The sequence below is a fragment of the Gopherus evgoodei genome, chromosome 1 (genome assembly GCF_007399415.2).
Source record: "Gopherus evgoodei ecotype Sinaloan lineage chromosome 1, rGopEvg1_v1.p, whole genome shotgun sequence".
In the NCBI taxonomy this organism is placed as follows: domain Eukaryota; kingdom Metazoa; phylum Chordata; order Testudines; family Testudinidae; genus Gopherus; species Gopherus evgoodei.
The window spans coordinates 190969386-190994899 of NC_044322.1; the positions used below are offsets into that span (position 1 = coordinate 190969386).

General features: G+C 40.0%; 1 protein-coding gene across 15 annotated transcripts in view; it reads left to right on the forward strand.

Annotated features, from left to right (window-relative positions):
* DCAF6 (DDB1 and CUL4 associated factor 6) overlaps nt 1-25514 on the forward strand; it is a 175366-nt gene that overhangs the window by 89695 nt on the left and 60157 nt on the right. For 4 of the 15 annotated variants that reach the window (XM_030581129.1, XM_030581156.1, XM_030581138.1 and 1 more), the window contains 3 exons: nt 3080-3247; nt 16214-16297; nt 16604-16663. The exons of 1 other annotated variant lie outside the window; for it this stretch is intronic. In XM_030581129.1, the coding sequence (XP_030436989.1) occupies nt 3080-3247; nt 16214-16297; nt 16604-16663 (312 nt within the window). The remainder of the gene's footprint in view (nt 1-3079; nt 3248-16213; nt 16298-16603; nt 16664-25514) is intronic. 10 more of the 15 variants (XM_030581166.1, XM_030581246.1, XM_030581177.1 and 7 more) reach the window with 6 other exon arrangements.

Below are 25514 nucleotides of genomic sequence, written 5' to 3' on the forward strand. Positions count from 1 at the left end.
CATACCTTCAGAGTTAGTCCCACAAACATGCAAAAGATACATTCCTTGATCGAAGAAACTTAGTCTAAGATAGGCAAGACACAGAAAAATAATGAAGGAAAGTGAATGAATGGAAAACTTATTGCTGAGGAGAAGACAGGAAAGTTTCCTAGGAGAACTTGGTTTTAAGGAGACATTTAAAGAAAGAAGAGGGCTTTTGGCAGATTGAGTCCAGGAGGGTGTTCCAGGAGCAAAAGGCAGCTACAGAGAAGGCATAAAGCTGAGAAGGAGGAAGTGGTAGCAGTAAAGGAGGAGGAATGAAAAGGGGACATGGAGAGTGAGAAGGGAAAGTAGAAGGAAATGAAGAGTGAGGTGTAGGAGGTCTGTTGAATCGTGAAGGGATGGAGAATTTAAGAGGCAGGGTGGTAGGCCATGCAGTGGTGTGAGTGACAGGAGAGGAAAAAGAGGTCTGTAACAGCAGTATTTTGAATATAATGGTGAAGAGGAGAAAAGGCAAAAAGAAGAAGGTTGCAAAACCTAAAGGGAAGAGATGATTGGGTGGGGAGAGTTGGAAACCTTGAGAGGAAAAGCCAAAGATGATCTAGCCATCAGTTTGGAGCGAGCAATGATGGACATTTATTTGGGGTGGACAGAAAAGTTTTAGTGAGTGTTAAGAAACTGAGGGCAGTCACCATGTTGTGGATCAGAGTGACTTTCATAGAAATAGAGCATAATTCATGAGGGAACAGGAGAATGGACTATTAAGCAAGTAACTTCCACTGTTCTGTTTTATAATTTTCTACATTTCTTTCAGGCACCTGAAATAACCTCCCCTGCATCTGACGAAGTGGGTAGTCACCCACGAAAGCTTATGCTCCAATATGTCTGTTAGTCTATAAGATGCCACAGGACTCTTTGTTGCTTTTAACCTCCCCTTTGAAAACCAAAGATTTTATTACTGTTTATTTGAATCATAGTACATATTTAAGTCCTTTGCATACTGTGTTGTCCTCAAGGTATATCATACAATGAATGCCTGACTTCCTATTTAGAAATACTCTTGCTCTTTTATATTTTGAAAAACAATCTATAGAGACAGTAGCCAGCACAAAAATAATACAAAATGGGATCTTTGTCACATTAGCCACTTCATCTGAAACTTGTTTATATTCTGTTAGAGAAGTACAGTTGAAACATCTCAAATGTGTTGTTGGATCATTGTTAAAGCTCCTGTTGTGAGACAAATCACTAGAAACTTTTAACTTTAAAATTGAAATTAATCTTCTGTTTATTTGAGCGAAATCATAGCTGATAATGATTTTTATTGCCCTGTCACTTACAAAAAGTTGTTAAAGTGGGTATAAAATGAACATACTAGTTTTGGTTTTTGCTCTGTCTCACTCAACAGAAACTAGGAAATGTCCATTATTGTAATGGTTTTAATATTAATTTTAATGTGCTTCTGTTTTAAACTAGTGATAAATTGTAAGCTACTCAATTTTATACAACAGCCCATGTATAAAATGTTAATCAGACTTTATTTCCATAAACTGAGTGGCAGAGAGAGACACACACATTGATCATGTTTTTGGATACATTTTCTTTGTATTAGATGGTCAGATTAATTGGGACAAAATTGAATCCATAGGTTTGTCCCGATTATAAGCAAGCTCTACCTTATTTTGAACTGGGGAAGTGCCATTGGCATTTATTTTGTTTTCTGACTCCACTTGCTGGCAAGCTGAACTTTTGCTTGAAGATTCTGACTGCTTTTAAAAGATTTAGTAAAGCAGAAATTCATAGACAAGAAAAATCGGTCCTTTTAAAATGTGAGGGGTAACTTCTTAATAACTTTTAAATAACCATGATTTCTGGGCTAAGCTGAACTGAATCCTTTAAACAAATACTGGAAATTGCAATTTTAGCCACAATTGAGAATTAATTTAAAAAATAATTAAAACATACTTGGAACTTTGATTCCCCAAGTTACTAGGTTTTCTGTTATTTGACAACCCCTCCTGGCATATCTGTTTTGCATTCTGGTGTCCTTTTGGATATATATTTTCCTTTTTCCTTCCTATTACATTTCATCATCAGCCACCAACTGATTGGTTGGTTGTAACATTCAGAAGTGAAGTTAGACAAGAGACACTGGAACCCAAGACCAGAGGAAACCTGAATAGAGCAAGGGAAGGAGGAGAAACAATTTAAACTCCAGGGTAGTAATGATCGATTTCAGCAAGTACCAATGAATCAGAGATGGGCCTAGTACCTGATGGAAAAGTGTTTAGCTGGCAAATAGTAGGAAGAGGGCATGGTGAGAATAGTTACGTATTTAAGATGATATCTAAAGAGAGATTAGTGTTAAAAGACCAGTAGCAGGAAACCTTGGTGATCCTTTTGAGGTACCTCTTTATGGATCTAGTTAGCAGTGTTTCCAGTTTTTTGGTTTTTTTTTAAGGTTCATATCTGGGAGTGTATAAGTTGAAGGCTACCAGAAAATAGTTAACAATATTAAAAATTGCTGCTTTCTGCTTGGACATCTGTCACCCCTGTCCATAATCCCCTTCCCAGGTATTTTTTTTTTTTCCTAATGACAGGTGGAATTATATAACTATTTGGTTAAAATGACATTTTAAAATAAAACCATTAAAGTAAGTGTATTTGAAGTTTTAGCTCATGGATTAAAGTTGTATAACTTTTTCCACTTACTGAGAGTACTAATTTGGTTAGGCATACCAGGAACATGTAAAAAGATGAATTCAGGGTTTTTGTTTTATTTTAAATCTAGGTATATTTCTTTTTTAATTTTTCTTCAGTTAATCGCTTAAATGGTTGGGGTACGGAGGACAGCATGTAGCATGAAAACTGAACTTCATACGTCCTGTGATTCATGCATTTAGAAAGGGAAAAACCCAAATTTAAATAAACATTTTGTTTACGCTTCTAATTATTGCACTTTAATAAGCTGCCATATAAAAGAAATACTTTGCTTTTATTCCTCATAGTATCTGTTGCCTTGCTTTTCAGTCATTTGTTCTATTGATTGTATGTTCTATGCCTTTTTCTTTTACACCTTTTTTTTCCCCCTGTCTGTCAGAATTTTTGGCACCTGAGTTAGCTATACTCCGTAGGGGCCTGCAGCGACTGAGGCTTAAGAAGGCTGAACAACAGAGACAGCGAGAGCTAGCTGAGGGTTCAGCACCACAGTCCTCCACCTCTGATCAGTCTTCCCCTAAGGGCTCCTCACAGGACCCTCAGACTTCAGGTTGTCATTTGTCAAGGTTTCTTAAGCAGCTGATGTAGTTATAGTTTGTGCTGCTATTGTTTGCTGAGATGCTTCCTCTTCAGAACAAAACAGTGCACTTGCTGCTTATTTTTACCTTGCGTGTGGTGGTGTTATCACAATTAGATACACACTAATGACAGCGTTACTATATTTACTTCCCTAATATTGTTGTGATACATAGTTACATTTAAGTAGGTTATGAATAGTAGGCTACAGCAAATTTTGCCCAAATAGGATCACAACTTTCCAGAAGGAAGCTTAGCACTGCACATAACCAGAAATGGAGTTGTTTGAGCAGCACTTGTTAGAATAGTGAAAGTTACTCTCATCTAGATGGAGCAATATATGTTGACACATAAGAACCCAGGGATACATCCCCATGCTAAAGGGGACTGTGTCAGTGAGTCATGTTAAGACTTTATTGACTACATTCTGGGCTTACTGGCGATAAACAATTTCACAGTAATGATGTAGTAAACAAAAAGCATATATAGATATTTTTGCTTCACTAAAAATTTCCTTCAGAATAGCATTTGCGCTATGCTCATTGCAAAATTACCTCTAATAAAAGGATGCTGTATCTTGGCTTCCAGCTCTCTTCCTTTTAAACTTATTCCATATCTTAAAATAGACAAAGCGATGCAGAACTGGCGTTAGATGGTGATTGATAGATCAGTAAGTATATCGGATGTAAAAATGCTCATTATATCTGATGTTAATTTTTGACAGGCATAATAAGGAATTGAGAAGATCTCTCCTCTCAGTTCTAGCTCTCATGTACAATTGGTGCCACTCATTTATTTATGGGAATATTAGGAGTTTGAAATAAACCTTAAGGGCTTGCTGTCGTCAATTCAAGAAATACCTGTTCACCTGATCTTGTCTAAAATTCTCAGCACAGAAATAATTACAAGTTAATAGCTGTTATGAATGGGGTTCACCAGAAATTGTCTGTAATCATGAAACTTGTGAATATACAGCCTTAAGTTTGCCATTCCTGAATCATGAATGCTTAACTTCGCAGATTTAATATTCTCTTAATATACTGTAGTTTTGCATGGCCTCTTTTTATTCTCTTTTTAGGGCCACATTATGTCACCCATATTCCCCTTGAGTAACACATTGCTCCATCAGTAGTTCCATTGAAACTATGAGTAGGGGTTACAGAATCTGATCTTTAACATTTGCCTAGAATATTTGGGTAAGTGGCCCCAAAATATCAGAAGAAAAATCAGGTTTGCATGCTGTGATGCTGAAAAAGATACCTCATGCACAAAACTGTTTACAGTGCCAGGTCACATGGAAAACTTTATGAACCCCTTGTCTCCTTGTGTGTTGAATGAGGCATGGCTTACTACTTTCATACTGTGGTCTTTAATTAGCTATGCATGCAAGCAGAGTGTAGCCTTCTATCATTTAGAGTGTTGAAATATTTTTAACAAGTTCCATCATTTAGCTAATTCACAAGTCTGAACTCTTAACTCATGTAAATTATAGAACTCTTAATTCAGCCAAATCAAAAACTATTTTCACAAGAACACAGGCACCTTTATTCCTGAAGAAACTATTTACCTGCCAAATTTCAACTTTCTATCCCTCTTTATCCTTTACTTTCTCTCCCCCCCACTTTTGGCACTTTTATAAGTGGAATAGCATTTCTTTTCAGTTTTTCCTTTTTTAAAAAAAGCACTCTTTGGGCAGTGACTGAGCCTAGACTGTTCATTGTGAAAGATATATGTTTAGAAAGCTATACACTTCTGAAAGCAGAATCATAGAATGGAAACACTCTGACAATATTAGCTATGACTGTGGCTAGTGCTCCAGCTAGAATATGTAGATATTGAATTTAGCATAGTTGCTATCATTGGAAACTCTTTTCCATGGACAATTTTCAAATGGGTTAGAAGTTGAAGACCCAGACCCTGGGGGACTGTGTGTACATTCTAGTGTTGTTGCTGACACCAGTGGCTGCCTCCTTGACGGTGAAAAAAGGCCAGTAGAGCAGAAAAGATAATGGTGACCGTTAAGAGCAGTGGTCTCTGCCCTGTGGCAAGAATTCAATAGCTACTCCTGACAGGGAAAGCCAGGACAAAGACAAACATCTTATTGGCTGTTGTGCTTGTGAAAAGAGAGTGCTGGCCATTATTCCTCTGATGGACTGAACACCAAGATTTATTGACCCAAAAGACAAACCTTGACAGACAAAGCTAAAGCTAGCATTTATATTCTTAATCAATAAATATTAATACTAATTCAGAGATGAAGTGTGGGATTTTCAGAAACACCAAGTGCTAGCCTAGCTTGACTCATATTGATGTCAATGATAAAATTCCTGTTGACTTCAGTGTACAAAAAGTTAGGCCAGGACTCTGCTTTTGAAATTCCCATCTGGAGACTGATGTATATATTACTGTTACTCTGAGTATGTGTCAGCGTGGATCAACATTCCTTGTAAGCTGCACAGCCATGCAACAATCTTGTATATACAGCACAAGTCAGAAACCATGCCATGTTTGTTCTCTGTGGCCCCAGCAGGGCTGTGGTGTGGCCCTGTAAGAACCTACTCCGTTTGTTCCCCCTCCCACTGTGACAGTGCATGCAGCTCTGCCTCTTCACTGACGGGTGTGTGTGTAGGGGAGGGGAGAGTGCTTCTATCAGTATCACAGACACAGTTGAGGTTTCCCTTGTGCAGGACCTCAGGTGAGGGACCTGGCTGAGCTCTGTAATGGCTAATCAGGTGAGCAGAGAACACCCCCCCCACAGTCTTGCCCACCTGGCAGTTCAATACAAGAAATGTGTCCATTACTGCTGCTGAGAGGTGACCTGGGAGGGAACTGTGGCCAGGACCCCTTTGTGAGAACACCTGGCGGGGGGAGGTCTGAAACCCCGGCCTGGAAGAGGTGTGGTCTGATGCCTCAGACTCCTGGCCAGGCTCCTAAGATGACTACTGTGGAGAAAATTCTGGGGACAGGGTCCCATGTGAGAGATTGGGGAGGACACTTTAGGGCAGCATCTCCTGCACACTGTCCCCATCCCCAGCCCTATGTATACACATCCCTCACTGTTTGAAAAAAAATAAAATGATGGTGCTGGTGGCAGGGAAAGCTTGCCCAAGGACAAATGTAGTGCTTAGTGTAGTTTGTAGCCCACTCAGTGCAAAAAAAACGTAGAGAGAACATTAGTGTGGATTCCACTGTTGGTGTGCATACATATGAGACTGAAGATTTTTAAATATCCATTGGGGTTGCGCATGTGCCCTGTGTCGTCTCATGCTCCCATGCAAGGACATCAAGGGTGGAGTGGTTGTGCCCTCCCATAGTTCCCTCTTACTGCATGTAGCAGCAAGATGGAATCTTAGTGAATGATCCCCTAATTCTTATTTTCCAAAAGAATTCAAGGGAACAGCTTCTACGCTTGATATTTCCCAATCCCAAAGAAGAAGCGGGGTCTTTGTCCTATGCTATATCTAAGGAGACTCAACAAATACATGTGCCATCTCAGGTTGAGGATGGTAATACTTGTCTCCATCATTCTATCTCTCCAAATTCAAGACTGGTTCATATCTCTTGACTTGCAGGATACATACTTTCATATCACATCTATCTGGGCCACAGGATATACCTCAAATTCACAATAGGGCCCAACTAACTTCCTTTGAGTGGTGGTACCTGTATGTGTTCCACTGTGATCACACAGGTGCACCATGTGCCTGAGGCAGAAGATTTTTGCTAGCAGAATCTTAGTCCTCATCTGTGCCCTCCTTTTCCTCATGCTTTAACCAATGTTATAAGGGATGATGTGGATCAGCACCCTCTCCAGTTCCTTTCTGCCACTCCATGGCCTGAGATAAACCCTTCTCCATCCATGAAGTTTCTCTTCAGTGTTTTTCCTGTAAATATTGTAAAGATGGTTCTTATTAGATCATTTTTAGTGGTGGCTTTTATGTTATCTAGCTAGTTAAGATTCAGGGGTTCCTCCCCTACCTTTCCCTCCTGTTCCTCATATAGAGTGACTATTATGCTGAAATTTCCAGGCTTAAAGAATGGTAGTTCCTGTGTCAGGGCTTTCCTGATCAGCAATGACTATTGGAAGTGCTTCTGCTGTCTTGGAGAATATCACATAGCTTTAGTTGATCTTTTCCAGCTGGCTCTTTCAGGTACAGGAGTATAGACTTATAAAAGATCTAGTGGATCATGCAATGAGGCCTCAGTCTGAACTCAGCCAGCAGAAACCCCGTACAATGGGAAGAAATGCTTAGGAACCTGCCTCCTAGTATTATGATCTCTGACATGGGTGGACAGGAATAGAGACAAGGCCTCCTCAGGCTCATCATGAAGGTAGGAGACACTCTCAGAAAGCTAGAGAGAAATCCACTGCCACGTCCCAACAAAGAGGCATCAGCATGGACAGGTCTATCTACACCAGCTCAGGTGTTGCCTAGGGAGAACAGTCCCTCAACCTTCCACAAGTGGAGACAGATAGATGACCCCATAGAGGATTATCATTCTTTCAAATCCTGAGTTTCCCATTTTACTGGATGCAGTCTTTACTAAGTTGATCCTGATTCCATCAGTCCAGGGATGGTATGAAAGGAGAAGCTCATTCCCATCCCATCCACTAGCTGTGGGAAGTCAGCACCCACAGTTCTGACAGCATTACCGTTCAAAGCAGCATCTACCTTTGTCTCCTCAGGGGAGTTTGGATGTCACTGAGGGACCTTCAGAGACAGAATGTTCGCCCAGACAGAAGATTCAGAATTTCCTGGGCACTCTCAGAATCTCAGAAGACAAGCTACCTTTGCACTGATATTTGATTCCTCTCACAATCTTATGGGGGCCATGGGATTCATACAAAAGCGACACTGAATCAGTATGGTCCCATCGAAAGTTGCAACATCCTTCTCTCAGAGAGGAGCTTGAACTTCCACAGGAGCCGGTGGAAGAGGAGGGAGAAGAGCTGGATCCAACTCTACTGTTCGTCTCAACAATCATATTTTAATCTCCTGTTGAGGCGGTTGCTCCTGCCTCACCTTCTCCACCTGATGACTACAGGCAGTTTCAGGATTTAAGGAGGGTTGCTGACACACTCTAGGTCCCGCTGGAAGAGAGACCTCACAAGCCCCTGGATATCTTAAGAGTGTTAAGCCTAATAAGGTATTAATGAAGTCATGTTGGAGCCCATCAAAGCTGTCTGGGCCAGTAATGGGCTCCACTCTTAAGAAGACAGATAAGATGCTTTGTACCAGACAAGGGCACAGAGTTTTTATTTCCACGCCCTGTCCCAAATTCTTGAGTTATTACAAGCTACCACTGAAAGGAGTAAGTAACATCAATCATGCTCTGCTTCCTCTGCCAGGGAGGCTAAATATTTGGAATTCCTTGGGAGAAAGGTCTTTGCCTCAACCAGCCTGCAGTTTTGGATTGCTAATTACTAGGCATTAATTTGTAAATATGACTTTGTAAATTTGGTGAATTGCAGCAATTAATCGGCAATCTCCCACAGGGGGATAGAGCACAATTTCAAGCTCTTATTGAGGAGGGTAAGTTGGTTGCATTCTCTCCATGACAGAGTAAATGCAGCTGACGCAGCCTCACAATTGATGGCGATGGCTATCGTTCGTCAAGAATCCTGGCTTCATTCGTTGGGATTTCCAAGGGAAGTTCAGTCTACAATGGAGGACAGGTGGTCACTTTGATGGCAATTATTCAGTGAAAACATGATAAGACTTACACTCTATGAAAGACCGAAGGGCAACCTTCTGCTCCCTGGAGATATATACTCCAGCACTGGAGAGAAAATTTCATAGACCACAAGCATAGAAGCCTAGGCCAGCACCACAACCCCTTTACCATCAGAGGGAGATGGGATATGAACAGCCAAATTTAAAAACAGGACCCAGAAGACCGAGCATAATGCTCCATCTCCTTCTAATCACAGCCTCCTGTTAAGAAATTCTTTTGATGAGAATCTTTGAGAGCTGAGAAACAACCCAGTTGCCACCTGCTTCATCTGAGAACTGTTATACCCATTTTGGTGGCTGCTTGACTTGCTTTTCCCATGCTTGGTGGATAGTAACAGACAAATGGATTCTTGACATTATTCATTTCAGCTCTGTCATAGAATTCCTCTCCCCCTCCAAAACTCCCTTCCCCATCCCTTTTCAGGGACCACTCTCACAAGAAGATACTTATTCAAGAGGTGAACTTTCTCCTCCAGCAGGGAGACATGGAGCCAGTACCTGCTCAATATCAGTGGAAGGGATTTACTCAAAATATTTTTACTCCTCTCACGGGAGTTTCCTAAGGTTCATTGTAGGTCTGGACCATTATAAATATAGGGTGCGCCCCTCTGACTTAGCAACAGCACCAAAGGTAATGTCAATTGTAGCAGTGTTAATGCCTCATCCTCGTATGTCACATGGCATCCTGCACTTAATGTGATGCCCTTTGCAAGACTGTACCTCTGTTGCCTATAGGCCTGGTTTCTGACTCTCTTTACCAAGCAGGGAAAACATGTAAATATTAGTCTCCCTCCTTCCCAGGGTGAGAGATTCTCTAACTTGGTGGGAGAACAGAGACTATATATATGTGGGAGCCCCTTTCATTTCCCTTCCACCTGAGAAAACTTCAGTCACAGATGCTTCTTTGTTGGGATGAGGCACCCATCTCAACAAGCATAAAGCACGACTAATGTGGATTCCCTGGGAGTCCAGGATGCACATAAACCTCTTTGAACTGAAGGCAGTCCAAGAGGCTTGCAAATAAAAGATGTGGAGAAACTGGAGAGGGTCCAGAGAAGAGCAACAAGAATGATTAAAGGTCTTGAGAACATGACCTACGAAGGAAGGCTGAAAGAATTGGGTTTGTTTAGTTTGGAAAAGAGAAGACTGAGAGGGGACATGATAGCAATTTTCAGGTATCTAAAAGAGTGTCATCAGGAGGAGGGAGAAAACTTGTTCACCTTAGCCTCTAAGGATAGAACAAGAAGCAGTGGGCTTAAACTGCAGCAGGGGAGGTTTAGGTTGGATATTAGGAAAAAGTTCCTAACTGTCAGGGTGGTTAAACACTGGAATAAATTGCCTAGGGAGGTTGTGGAATCTCCATCTCTGGAGATATTTAAGAGTAGGTTAGATAAATGTCTATTAGGGATGGTCTAGACAGTATTTGGTCCTGCCATGAGGGCAGGGGGCTGGACTCGATGACCTCTTGAGGTCCCTTCCAGTCCTAGAATCTGTGAATCTGTGAATTCCTTCCACTAATACAAGCTCAACACATTCACAGACAACCTGACTCTGGTATCCCCTGCATGCTAGAATACCCTCTCTCCTTAAAGATGTTAGGTCTGTCCCTTATCTCTCTATAGGTGCACTTAGTAGCTCTCAACACCTGATTTAAATTTGATGATTTTAATTTAAACCAGATTTTAATGATTTTGTTTAAATATTAATACGTTTCTTTTTATAAACCTGTTTTAAATGAAAACTGAATTTTAATATGAAATATATTAAGACCTAAACTTACTATAATCTTTTAAAACATTTTAAATAAAAAATAAATATGCTGACTCCATGAGCCTCTATCAAAAACTGAGTTAAAGGTAGCTTTTTGATATAAAGATAGAATTGAGGGGGAAACCTCTGTCTCTTGAGTTGAGCTTTATAAAGATGGCACAATAGGTCATGTATTGTGTTAAGGGCTTGTTTTGTTTAATAACAATATATTTTATATGCTATTTTGTGGGCTATTAAATTCCTGTTACCATCCTAATGCAGCTTGACATAAATCATGAGCAAAGAGTTAATTCTCTAGGAAATAATATATCATTCACCATTTTCTAACATACTAAAATGTACAATTAATAAGAATCTGAAAATATTAAGCTATATGATTGCTTAAATAAATGTATAAAGTTATAGTGCACTCTGCTAGGTAGCAACAAGATGTACCAAATCTAGCTAAAGGCTCTATTTAGTTCTAAATCAAGGTGATTTAATGGTTTATATTACCTAATGAGAATACATCTTTCTTTAGGAAATAACTGAAGTACAAGTGGAAAAGTAGACTAAAATCAATTCTTTAACTTGAGGCTTTCTACTTGGTGATTTAAATCTCCTTTATTTGAATCATTCTAGCCTGCTGGGCATTGGAAATGGAAATTATTAGTCCAGGATATCTCTTGAACTTGCATTTTTTCCTGCTTTTCCCAGTTTCTTCTCATGACATTGTTTTGATCTAGGTGGGAAGTCTCTTCCCTCCTGAAGGCAAGAGCTATATATTTTCAATACTTCCTGCTTCTGGGTGGACATGCAATACTGAGTGGACATGTATTCTTTTGATATCTTGGCACTCCAGGACCCTGGTGGTGCACAAAAATGGGGGTGGAGGGAAGAAAAGTTAACCAACCGTTTCATAACCTTTAGAAAAAAAATGGATCTAGAAAGGGGCAGAGGTTTGGGGTATGGGAGGTGGGTTTTTTTTTTAAACAGAACTCTCATATACACTGTCCTTGCTTGTAATTACAAATTGTTAGCCACAATCTCTCTAACTGAAATTATTCCCTCTCTTCTCCCTCAAAACTCACTTTTGATGTTCTCTCTAACAAAGCAATATAATTCATTGTTGCATTGTTTCTTACATACAGTAAGCACCTTTGCCTTGTTAGGTCGTGATTGAGATGAAGCAGTATATTCAGTTTTCTTTCTTACGCAGACTCTTCTTTCAGCTCCGCACAGTAGTAGAAGCCTAACCTTTGTTGTAGGTTGTAGATACAGAAAACATATTGCTCTCATCTACAAGAGCAATCTTTTGGTCTTGCTGATCCCCCAGCTAAAGTACTGGAGTTGCAATTGTGGCATTTCAGAAGCAGAATGTTTTACCCATATTTAACATGTGATTAGCCTTTGTCCATTTTTATGCAATGAAAAGTGTTTTTATTTTATATAGGGTCAAAGCCTGAAGTCCTTACTTCAGTTTTTACTCAGCCCTCTGGGAGAGCACCTTTTAGTTAGATGTTGTGCTGGAGTAAGGACTTTTTTAAAAACTAACCAGGGAGCCCAATGTTTGATCTATAGACATTTATTTGGTGTCCTTTGCTATACCATCTAGATGCTATATAAAATTTTAAAAAACAGAACTTAGGCATTTTCCACAATGCAGAGAGAATAGAATCCCAACCTGTTGTAGCGATTAACCCACCCATTTCCCAAAAGCCCTATACATATCAGTAATAATGAAGATAACTAAAAAGATGTAATCTAAAGATTACTAACCTCAGGCTCTGAAAGGAAGTAAATTCTGCAATCTCTTTTTTGAGCACTTCTGCCACCATTCTCCAGGAGTTCCACCTAAGAACTGATAGTGAGCATAAAGCAACTCATCAAAAATCTTGCTATGATATAGGGAAAAGAAACTGTCTTTGAGGTTGAGAGAATGCACCATCATTAGTGATTTAAGTGAAAGCATCCTGCTGTAAGGGAGTGGCTGAAGTACTCATAGCCAAATTCTCCACTACTTCAAATACTAGTATCTAGAAAAATGGCTCTGTTAAATTCTCTAATATGTAATAGAGAGTGCATCACTTTGTGTAACTATTTTCTTGCACAAAAAATAAAGCACAGACAAATATGTATTTATTTAACATAGTCTCCAGATTAATCTACAGTATATGTACTGTCTCTTAGGTCTTTTAAAGCATTTTTCACTCTCTGTCTGAGGCCTGGCTGCATACAGATTTGTACTGCTAAATCTATTTTGTTTAGGGGATGATTTTTTTCTATTTTTTTTACTTAAAATAGGTATCCTAGTACAGTCCCTAGTTGAAGACATAGTTATGCCATTATAAAGGTATCTTGTACTGGTTTAGCTTATTCCCCTTCCCCCATGGAAACAACTCTGCTGGGGAGCTGCGCCACTTTAACTGTGCTGGTATGAATACAGGTATACTTAAAATGGTACAACTAGTGTGTAGACAAGTCATTAGTATTATGCACAAATCCAGTGGCTTACTGATGGGTGACATGGAAGTATTTTGGTCTAATTAAATGGTACTTGACTTAAGCAGGAGGGGTGAAGAGGAGCATTCAGCATGTAACTTCTTTCTAAATTGCCTTTTGCATTCTGCTTGAGGCTCCCCAACTCCCTCCCTAAGTGGTGCTCTAATTTAGACTATGCGGGCAACATCACCACCAGTGGCAAACTGCACTGGGACATAGACCTAGGGTGTGGATGCTCAGGTAAATGCTGTTGTTTTTTTTTTGTTGTTGTTTTTTTAAACTATATGGCACAGTTTTGCCAACATTTTTTCAAAACTTTATCACAAAGGATTTAAAGTTATATATTTTCAGTATATTTACAAAAACAAGCCATATATTTAAAAAAAGGCACTTGCATGGAACCATCCTAGAGAAGATTAGGTTTGTGTTTAGTTCCCTATCTGAGCTGGGGAGTTGCAGCATTTTGCATCTTCCAGTGCCACTTGGAATGGGAGCTGGCAATTTGTGACTTCAGTGGGACTTGAAAAAGAAAAACACAGAGTGAGTCTAAAATCTCTACGTGTTGAATGCTCTTCTTAACCATGTTACATGAGATGTTTAGCACATTCCCTAGAACTGTTTTATTTAAAAATTCCTGCAAGTAACATTCAAGTTAAGTGTTTCCAATACAGTGAAACTGGAAATCACTGAATTGTATGATTTCAAACAGCAGTAAAATGCAGATGATTTAAACCTGTGTTTGTAGGGGGATGGTCAGGATAATCTAAAAACCTTTGCATTGCTAGTTTCTATGATTGAACATGATACAGATGTTTTACTTCTTGTAAGTAAATGCTGTGTAAAATATCTACATTATTCTTTAATGAATGGAGACAGTATGCTTGATGCATAAAACTTACGGACATGGTGATGAATTTAACTGTTTACCAGTTGGCATAACTAAAATATCAGTTTAGTCATGCCCCTTCTAATCACCTAGAACTGAGGTAAAAACTGACAAGATTTTAGCATTCTTCAACTTTCAGGGCCGATTGGAATGTTTGAAAGAATTCTTAATCATTTTTCATTTGACTACTTTTTTTAATAAAAGAAAGTGTAAGCAAGTAACAAGAACAGGATTTCTTAGTAGCACAGTGCTAGCTAGATTCTTACTAGCTCTATGTGGATGGACAAATCCCTGCTCCCCCTTTTGCTCCTATATGGAGGCCAATTACAGTGGGTGAAACCATGCAAGGCCTGGGAGCTGGCCTGTCTCGGCGGAAGGGGGCACAGGCTTTACCTTTCAGAGCATGTAATTGGGTCGCTAGGACTGCAGCGTGGCAGCTGGAGTTGGGCACAATGCATTGAAAAATTGTACTGAGGTGGTGCATCTCCGTGCCACTTTTTACCCCCTGGCTGTGATTTGAAACCACAATTTAGCAAACTGTGTAAATACCTCTGTGCTAAATTAGAGATTCCCTTGCAGCTTTTGTGAAGTGTATTGAATATACTGGAAGGTAGAGTGTACTGTTGTTGAGACTCATTTTCACTTGAGAGCTAAGTTAGCATATGAATCTAGAGGACTGATTCTGTGGACTGACCAAGCTGTGTTTGGTACAAGACTGGGACACGAGTGGGCAAAGATGTCTTTTGAGTACTTTTATCTTCCACAGCATGTGAAGAGTCCATTGCATCTCCCTACAGCTGACAACGTTAGACTCCGTGATCTGGCTGCGGTTGGGGTGCGGCAGTGAGGGTTCGGAGCTGAAACCCAACCTTCATAAAAACTGGGCAGGCAGCTGAGAGGAGCTGCTGCGGACCCTCCTGCTTCCCTGGGTTGGAGGGGGCCTAAAGCAGCTGCCAGGCAGCCTCATTGGTCGCCACACAGCAATGACTAATGGCACTGGAACGGGGGGTAGAGATGGGCCTTCCCCTTTCCCTCTCCCCCTCTTCTTTCCCCTCTGAGGCCCCGCCATCCCAGCCAGGCCACTGTGGAGCCGAGCCATGGGGAGCTGCAGCGGACCCTCCACCTTCCCAGGGTGCGGGGGATGGGTGAGCTGAGAGCAGCCCCTGGATGTGTCCCAGGCTCCCCACCCGGCTGAGGACAGGTGGAGGGTCTGTGACTCCCATAGCTGCCCGCACGGCTCTCCCCAACCCAGCTCTGGCTGGGAGGGGGGATGCCTCGGAGCCTCAGCCCGGCCATGATAAGTAGAGCTCCGCAAATTCGTGGATATCTGCAGACAATTTTTGCAGATTGGATGCAGATACACATTTTTGTACCCGCACAGGACGCTAGGAATAACAGTTTAATCATTATTACAAAATTTCAAATACTAAACTATTTTATGTGCATCACCTGGAATTAGGGATGTCACAGAAATAAGATCTATGTTCTTTTTAGAGATGACAAGGGAAATAGCTTTCACAGAAGATGTTTAATTTTTGCATCAGTAATCTGTGTCCACCATGAGATACATCAAAAGTGATACCTATTAACTGATGATGTCTAACAGAAAAATCTTCTTTTGTGATCATATTCCATTATAAACTGAAGCTTCATATAAGTCATCATGCCAAGGTGCTATTTGATAACTGAGAATTTAAGTCTTCATGAATTTTTATCAGACTCCACTCAGGTTATAGCAGCTAAGAGTCTGCAGAGCTGTTGAATTATTCATTATATGAACTGGAAATGGTTTTTTTTGTTCTTTTAGCATTTAAAGGCCACATTTAAAAAACAAAACAAAACAAACCATTTGTTACTCTATTTGGAAACCCTTCTCAGCTCTTAAATTCTATGGTGATAGGTGCTTTAAACATTCTTGAGAATTCTTAAAGCCATATTTGAAAACACTGGTCTAATATTGCATATTCTCATGTTGAAGTGCATAATTTTATCTGAAACTTCTGTGAAGTTTTAGATCACATTTATTCTTAGAACAGTCAAGGAGCATACCTTCTCTCTTTAATTTAAGGTGCAGTTGAGTTTGGTGATGGGAGCATGGAATTTAGGAGTCATGACTCTTCAGGTATTGTCCCTGGCACAGTAGAAGTTCTAGGTATATATTATAGTTCATCATCTTGATTTAAGCTCAGTTATCTGATCCCAACTAGCATTGCCTTGAGAAGGCTGATAAATATATTGAGATCTTATTTTTATATATATATATTCATAGTCGGAAGCATGTGGCTTTGCTCCTGTAGCACAGCTGAAAAATGCATTATAAATTCCTGGCCACTTAAGAAATAAGCCCAAAAGCTTTCTGACATTGCTGCCTTATTTATTTTAAACTAACATGATCATGACATTGCTATGCAGTTTTCTGCTGCTTATATTTTAAGTTAAAATCTCATTTTTGTTTCAGATTCTCCTTCCTCTGTGGTTAACAAACAGCTTGGATCCATGTCACTTGATGAGCAACAGGGTGCGTGTGATAGGAAATATGCTATACCCAGCCATAGTTCACTGCAATGCAGACTTCCTTTTTTAATTTCAGTTCATGCTGATAAACATGCTGTTCATCTTCATAAAGTAGAATTCCTTAAGCAGACCTACGTTGGAAATCCCATTATACTCAGTTAAAATTATATCCTCTGCAAAAGTAGTGTAAATTTATTTTTAAAAATCTGCACTTACTATACTCCACTCTGACACATTGTAAGTGAATTCAGAAAAAAATGTTTTTAATCAAAAGTAAAATTGCAAATCAGTTTTTAAACTGGTGTTTACAGATGTAAATCCTCTCAGCCCATTAAGGGGAGTTACCTTTTGGGTGAAACTTGCCTTTAACCAGATAAAGCCAAAGTAGCCTGATTTATGTAGGGTACGTGCGGATGCTGAGGAAGAAAAATCCATTCAATTTGGGTTTGGGGCAGTGGGCTGCACTGCAGCACCTACCTGTTACCTCAGCCTGTTGGTTGAAAGCTGCAACTCCTATGTGCAATTTTTGCTGTGTCTTAAGATCACCTTACTTCTGTAATCAGTGGTCCCATATCTCCTCTGGGAATGTCTACACAGTGAAGAAAAATCCATGGCTGGCCTGTGCCCGCTGCCTTGGACTGCAGGACTCTTTCATTACTGTGTAGACTTCTGGGCTGGGACGGGAGCCTGAGCTCAGGGACCTTCCACCCTGAAGGGTGAGCCTCAGAAGATTTGGATGCTTATCTCCGCCCTTAAATCTTCAAAACATGACTAGAAAGCTCAGAAAGAGACTTGTCTGTTCCAGTTACAGCTGGAATCCTGAAGTGTTGAGTTGATAACAAAAATGAAACCATGAACCTTCAAGATGCTTTGGTCCCAAATTAGGCAAGGTTTGAAAGTTTCCTTGTTACCTTTCCACGCTGGTTTGCTTTCCCTTAGAATTGCCTTGCATCTTAGAATAGGTAATTACATAAATGGAGTAGAACTTACTTTCTAACAGTTGCATTCTTCCTTAGTATTTAGGCTGTTGTGCTGATGTGTGGAGATTTCCTCTTACAAATCAGTTGTTTTTTAATATGTAATAAAAATAAATATATCTGTTTATCTAAAACTTAATGGTAAACCTACTTTATGATCACTGATTTAAAACAATGACTTTCCTAGTGTGATCTTAGAACCACCAGAAGAGAAAGTTAATGTCACTAGAACTGTGGTAGATTGGGAATCTGGATGAGGAAATAGTTAGAGGATTTATCTCCTATCAGATGGTCAGCAGAATAAAAAGCTGACTGTATTCTGCATTCATATAATCATTCAGTTCTCTTAAATTAAACAATATCAGGCGGGGTCCGCATTTTGATGGGAAATCTCCAAATAACCGCTAGCTGGTGCAGGAAGTTGTCGGTGCTTCAATATATGGTACTTTTCCCTCTGATTTTGTTAGCTTGCCATTAGAGCAGACTGTGTTCTTGGCATTACCATCTTTTATGCCCACTTCTGGTCACTAAAGATCTCATAGCATTTATCATGATTTCATAATCCCACTATTCTAGCCACATTCCTATGTGGGGTGGTTAATTTCTGCCTACCTGTATTTAATCCTGTAGTTTCAAATGGAACATGATTTTCCAGGGCTTTGGAGCTGTGCTCCGGCTCCGCTCAAGCTCCAGGCAGAAACCTGCAGCTACACTGTTCCGTGCTCCAGCTCCGGGCTCTGCTTCAAGCCCTGTTTTTCTTCACTTGGTGTTTCACCTCAGCATTGGCTACAATTCAGTAATGGGTGGTCACTGTTTAAGGGCAATATTGTTTCTAGATTGGCAAGTGTGGAGAGAAATTGTATAACTTGGACTATGGAATGGTTGCTGGTGTTCTCTAAAAGTCATTGGCCTAATCCTGAGGATTCTTATTGGGTTTTTAGTTAGTTCTTACTTGAGGTAACTCGAGCTTTTTGTAGACTGGTATTTTCACTATTTAGGGTTTTCACCATTGCGTCTAAAGTCAGCTGGTGATTGTGGTTTTGTTGTTGTGAGCCTCAGTATGGAACTCATTCCTGTCCCCTGAAATAGATTACATTTTGACCCTCTCACTTAGAAGGAAACATCTTTAACTGCCCCCCCCCCAAATATCTGCTTTTCCTGGAATTGGGAAGTTAAAGTTGGGTGCAATGAGGAATGGAGTGGAGCCTGGGGAAAGATCATGATGCAGACTCCTTGACAGCTGGAATCAGGAAGGGGCTCCAAAATCTCACGATGTGGGAGTGTGAATGATTATCAGACTCCATTAAAATATATTGCTAATTATATTTTTAAAACTTTATACTCTTTTTTCTGAGTATATAAACAGTTTTACACGTTCAGTACAACTTTTGCTAATTACCTTCAATTTACACAAAAACAAAGATGCCTCCTAACCGATTTCAGAGTAGAGTCCTTAGTCTCTAACTTCCAGTCAGGCCAAATGTGATCTAGTGACATGCCTGTATACTGTTAGTATCGCACAGAGAAAAGCTAGAATTTATGTGAACTTGTTTTGCACAGATGTAGTTTTCTGAGCAAATAAGTGGATTTATTAGTGTAATTTTCCTTTTTACATGATTGAAGAAAATATTTCAATTCCAGATCTTTCTAATTACAAAGGAAGATAAAAGTTCACTTTTTTTGCTTAAAAGGAAATGGAGAGTGGACTTTTCCGTAACATTTACTTGTGGCAAAGCACAATATGAAATTATAGTCATAACTTTTTCCACAATTTGTCAAATGTGCTGCTTTAAAATAGAGGACTGCTGGTCTTACAGGCATATATGTTCAGAGTGGAATGCAAGGAATTTGGAGCAATTTAGCAGTATTGATTTGCTACTTGCTACCTTGAAAGCTACCTTTTACCTTGTTTGTTAGGGCTTGTGAATAGGCCAATAGCTCTGGAGATGTACATGTTCTATGATTAAACAGAGAACATCCAACTTCCCTATAATGAGAATTTTATAAAGGAAGAAAGCCAAGAAATAGCTATTGAAAGTTTACCACTACAGTAGAGCCTCAAAGTTAAATACCTGTTCGTAACTCTGAACAAAACGTTACAGTTGTTCTTTCAAAAGTTTACAACTGAACATTGACTTAATACAGCTTTGAAACTTTACTGAGAAGAAAAATGCTGCTTTCCCTTTTTTTAAGTAGTTTTTGTTTAACACAGTGCTGTACTGTATTTACTTTTTTTGTGTCTGCTGCTGCCTGATTGTGTATTTCAAGTTCCAAATGAGGTGTGTGGTTGACTGTCAGTTCGTAGCTCTGGTGTTCATAACTCTGAGGTTCTAGTGTATTTTCGCAGCTATGTCTTTCCACACTTTTTCCTCTAAACATTTACCAAATTCCATTTTTCAAACTCTGCTAGCTGCTCTTATTGCTGGATAATTGATTTAAAGGAGTGCCCATGTGTACTCAGTCTTGAAGAACTACTGTGCTACAGCAAACTGAGTCAAAGGGACTTATCTTGCAATATCCTGGAATGGTTTGTGATGTTTAAAGCCAGAAGGAACCAATACGATAATCTAGTCTGACCTTCAAAATACAGGCCGTATCGTTTACCCAGTGGTATGCAGCAGTATATTTAGTGGTGGCTTCATGACTCAGTGATACCGATTGTTTTTGCACTGAGAAAAAAATCCCAAAGCAATGTTAGGATATTCCATTGTAATTATTTTGTGTTCATCTCAAATGCCATTCAAGAAAGTATCTCTTCTTTCCATTCCTATCCAGCCGCTGAAGTGAGGAAATCTCCTTTGTCTGGCTGGTTGTGGTGGTGGTGGAGAGGGTCGAGGGAACAGAGTTGGATTCCACAAGCTCCTTTTCTGTCCCCTTCTCGTGATTAAGTGCTTCAGACTCTATTTTGACTTACTCAGTGCTATCTACTTGTACTGTGAGGATACTCACATTTTGTAATACCAAGTGGTGTGTTTCCATGAACTCAAGGGTAGCACCTATTTACTTATAAATGTACATATTTTTCAATCAAAATGTAAATGCACATAACCACAATGTTTTCTTGGAGTAGATTAATTTCACACGCAAAAAATCCCTGCATTTGATCAGCGTTGTCCTCACTCCACACTGACAGAATAAGGCAGCTGCAGGCTGTATTTTAGAGCAGCCATGAGCTGCACTGTGGGTACTCATTGTGCAGAGGTTACCATGGTGAGGCTCTTGTATAAGTGTCTCAATGCGTTATATAGAACGCTCTTTCACAAAAAATATCTTAATTTTAGCTCTGTGTTTTCGTACTTTATATTTTCCACATTTTAAAAAACTTTTTGTATTCAGAACATGTATAAAGTATGTATTTAACATTATTTAAAATTTTCAAACCAAATTGCTATAGCCCTGGTACCCTGAGTGGTTTCCATCTGTCAACAGTATACACACACACATGAATGTTCAGGGTCAAATTATGCTCGCAGTCATATGCTTGCAGACAATGTCTTCTGTTAACTTTAAAGGAAGTTTTATATATATATTCAGTGGCAGAATTATGGCCCTTATTGTTTCGGTAAGCAGTCTTTACTTGGGGAGTTGTGTATGTTTGAATATATACTTATAGTAAATTATATGGATATAGAGTGATTCTGAACTCTATTTTAGAATGGTCATTCAAGAAATATTGCCACTGTACAGTGAATAATGTTTAATACTTCCTGTTAATCTTAAATTATTATTTTATCCATTGCAGCTTTGAACTAGAAATTTTGAAACAGAAATCCAGACTGGAAAAGCAGTAGGAGATATACTACTTTAACATCTTATTTAAAATTGTGAATGACAACTTAAATATTTTTCCATGCAGCACACGTAAGATTTTGTCACTGGCAAAACTGTTGTAGTCATGATCAAGTTCCTATACTCCATAAATCAAACAAAAGCTGACTAACACTGCTATGCAGATGGCTGTGAAATAAAAAGATTAAACTGTATTTGATACTAAAAAGCAGTAAGGACCTATGAGTTCTATTTCCAGCTTTGTCACTGACTCATTGTAGACCTTGAGTAAGTCACTGAGACTCCTTGTTCATTATACCCACTTATAAAACAGGGATATTAGGACTTCTACCTCTGACGGGTGCTGTGAAGCTCAATTAAAGTTAGTATATCAAAGTTCTTTGAGCTCCTCGGATGAAAGACGCTAGTGTACAATTGTTATCAAACAAAATGCATCAGAGAACTGTGCATGTAGATAGTTTGTCCATTAAAACAAGCATCTTATTCTTTAACATTACATTTCTTGTTAAAGCTTAACCCTGTAGCTGTCAGTTGGCTCTTTATCTCAGAAGAGGACTTTTGTCCTGGAGGATGCTTTTAAAATATCGTATTTAATTATATACATTTTCCTTCTATTTGTTTGTCATTGTTCTTGCTGCTTTTATTAGGAAAGTTTAAAACTAGTATTTTTCTCCCACACGGACGTGTCTGTTTTTTCAGTACTGTCCCTATGGGTGCTCCACTTCTGGTGCTCATGTGCCTCACGTACCTTTGATTGGAGACTTTAATCAGCAGTGTCGATTTGACCTCTGCATGCACTGCTAATATCCTTGTGCCCCACATTGAGGCTGTATCAAGCTGTATAGGCAAACAGTCTCAGCCTGAAACAGAATTTAGCATGTCAGCATTGTGCGTGCCTTGGCTGATTGCTGAGTTCATTCTACTTAGTTTATTTAGTTTGTTAGTATCATGCAGAGATGGGCTGAACGCTTCAATAGTCTACTCAGTAGAGCATACACAGTCATTTGGCGTGTCTTTGATCAATTACCAAGAAACCCATCAAAGAGGATCTCAAATTCCCTCCATCAGTTGACGTCATGAAAGCCCTCAAACAATTGAATTCTGGTCTGAAAAGGCATCTGGAAAGGATGGTATTCCATCAGAACTGTACAAAGCAGCAGGTCCAAAGGCTATCCCGGTGTTTTCACATCATCTTGAGTAGCATTTGGGAGGAAGAAGAAATGCCACAAGACTTCAAAGATGCTATTATTGTATCACTGTTCAAAGCCAAAGGCAGCAAATTGACTGCGAAAAGTACAGAGGCATTTCCCTACTATGTATTGCAGGGAATATATTAGCTTGCATTTTATTGAAGAGACTCATTCCAAACATGTCTGAGGAGAGAATGCCAGCAGTGCATTGTGATTTCAGGCCAGCTCATAGTACTATGATTTTTGTCATAAGGCAGGTCCAGGAAAAATGTTTAGAGCAGAACATGGACCAGTATGCAGTCTTCAGTGACTTGACCAAAGCCTTTGATATGTCAACAGAGAGGGTCTATGGGCTTTTCTACATAAACTAGGCTGCCTGAGAAGATTCATACAAATCATCTGACTGTTCCATGACCACATGACAGTACAAGTACTCTGCAATGGTAACTTTTCTGATGTATTCAAAATCTCAAGGGGAGTGAAGCAAGACTGCATACTTGCTCCAGTGCTGTTCAACTTGTTCTTTGCCTGTGTCCTCAGCCATGCCATGAGGGACTTGGGTTGGGGGATTTATATCTGCTACTAACTGGATGGCTCCCTCTTTGACCTTCAGAGACTTGATGCTAAGACCAAGACGCTGGAGAGACTTCTCATCAAGGCATTTTTTTGCAGATGACTGCACCTTGGTGGACCATAGACATAGCAACCTTCAGGTCATTGTTGATACAGTGGTCCTAATATCTCTCTTGTATGGATCTGAGACATGGATTCTCTATAGATGGCATATGAAACATCTTGAGCAATTTCACATGTGCTCACTCTGCTCAATTATGAACATTTGCTGGCAGGACAGATTGACCAATATCAAGGTCCTTGAGAGAGCAAACACAACCAGCATTGAGGAAATGCTACTGAGAGCACAACTTAGGTGGACCAGACATGTCATCAGAATGGAAGACCACTGTCTCCCAAAACAGATCTTGTATAAGGAGCTGAGGCAGGGCAAAAAAAAGAAGCGTTGTCCGCATAAGTGCTTCAAAGATAACCTGATGAGCAGTCTCCAGTAGGCTGGCATCCATGTCAAAGAACTCAAGCAAATGGCTCAGAACTGGACTCATTTGGGGTCTCTGACAAGATCAGCATGTAACAGGTTTGAGCAGATAGACAAAATAGTCTCCAGGCTGCATGTGAAATGCATCACAGAGCTGCATCATCAAACATCATAGATATGGACTTCCCATGCCCTTATTTTGGCTGACTGTGCATCAGGGTTCGAACTTCAGAGTGAAATGCTTAGCCATAGATGAAAAATGTGACAATATCGTCCTAGTCAGCGATGGACTATCAATATTAGCAGATAATTACTGGTTATTGAAAGATTGTTTAATTTCTTCTTGGGAAATCCTCCCTGTGAGGGACATGTCTGAGTCACTGGGGTTTAGGTATTGGCTCATATGCAGAGAGGCTATCCTGGTCAGTGACGGACGCTGTATGTACGTTCACTGCCTGGGTGAATTGCATGTCTCACAGAAGTATAATTTCTGTTGAGCCCTCAAATCAGGGCACAGAAGAACTGCAAAATCAAGCTTCGACTGTTAATGTAGGAGTGCTCCTTTCCTCCCACTTCAGAGCCAGGTCAGGAGAACCCCCGCTTTACATCAGTCGCCACAGTCTCCTAGTGGTCATTCGACCTCAGTGCAACACCCTTCTAGATAGGGGAAGGCTTCAAATACCTCCTCTAAAGATTCTAAGAGGAGCTCTAATTTGCTTCTTAAGGTATCCTCTTCAAAAAGACCTCACTCTCTGACCAGGTCAATAGCCTTGAGGCTTGGTACGATAGAGGCGCAAAAGGCTCCTCTGGTACCAGTGAGGCAGGAAAATCCCATCGTTTTCAGAGTAAACATGGTTCTGGGAAGGTTCCAATACTGTCTAGCAAAGACGGTCAGAGTGAGCAAATGGCATGCATGGGCTGAACTACCACTGCTAATGAAAATGTCCAGTCAAAGGTGCGTGGGGAACACGTGCACCTGAAGTGGAGCACCCATAAGGACATTCAGCTCAAAGAACTAGACTTAACTGCACATGGTGAGCAACCTCTCTTTCGTTCTATTGATCCTGCAGTGACAAAGCATGAGTAAAATTTGACCCTGTTGTTATGTAGAGAAAGGTCAATGACTTCAATGGTCAGAATTTGCTCATTATTTGAAATCGTGGAAGAAAAGTCATGGTGCTACAGATGTAGGGTGATGGCTTCACAGCAGGATCGAGTATAAGAAGCTGGTTTGTGAGGAAAATTGTGTTGTTTTTTTGGGGGGGGAGGGGGAGTGGAACTCCCAATGACAGCAAAGGGAAGACTGTACATTGATGTTCAACAACTAATAAATTAATATATTAACATCAAAGGGTGACTGACATTCTCCTAATTCATATGAGGCTGGACTAAGTGGGCTTCACATAGGTGACGTGGGGCGTGGAAGTCAAGAATTCTCCCATTAATCTAGGTTCAGAACAAGGAGCACCTGTGTAATAAATGTATATTTGATGTTACTGCCCATAACCTTTATTAGCAGGAATTGGCTACTGCACACTCTTAAGTGGTGTGTGTTTGTAGACAGGAGGTCCATGATGTAAATGGGCCTACTGGCTATGAACCTTCCTTCAGGGAAGGATGCCGTAGAGCAGTGCTGTTACCATAGAGCCCATTGCACAGACTCTTTGTGATCTCTTAACTCTGTGCACCTGGTATTCAGTAGTACTGCTGAAGTAAATTTTATTGTCAGTTCACATTCTTAGAGTTTCAGCATAAAGAACATTCACACTAGGATAACTTTTTAGGTGATGGGGGGGGAAGAGGAGCACTTTCAAAATGTAGCACTGAATGAAATGACAGTCCACGTTC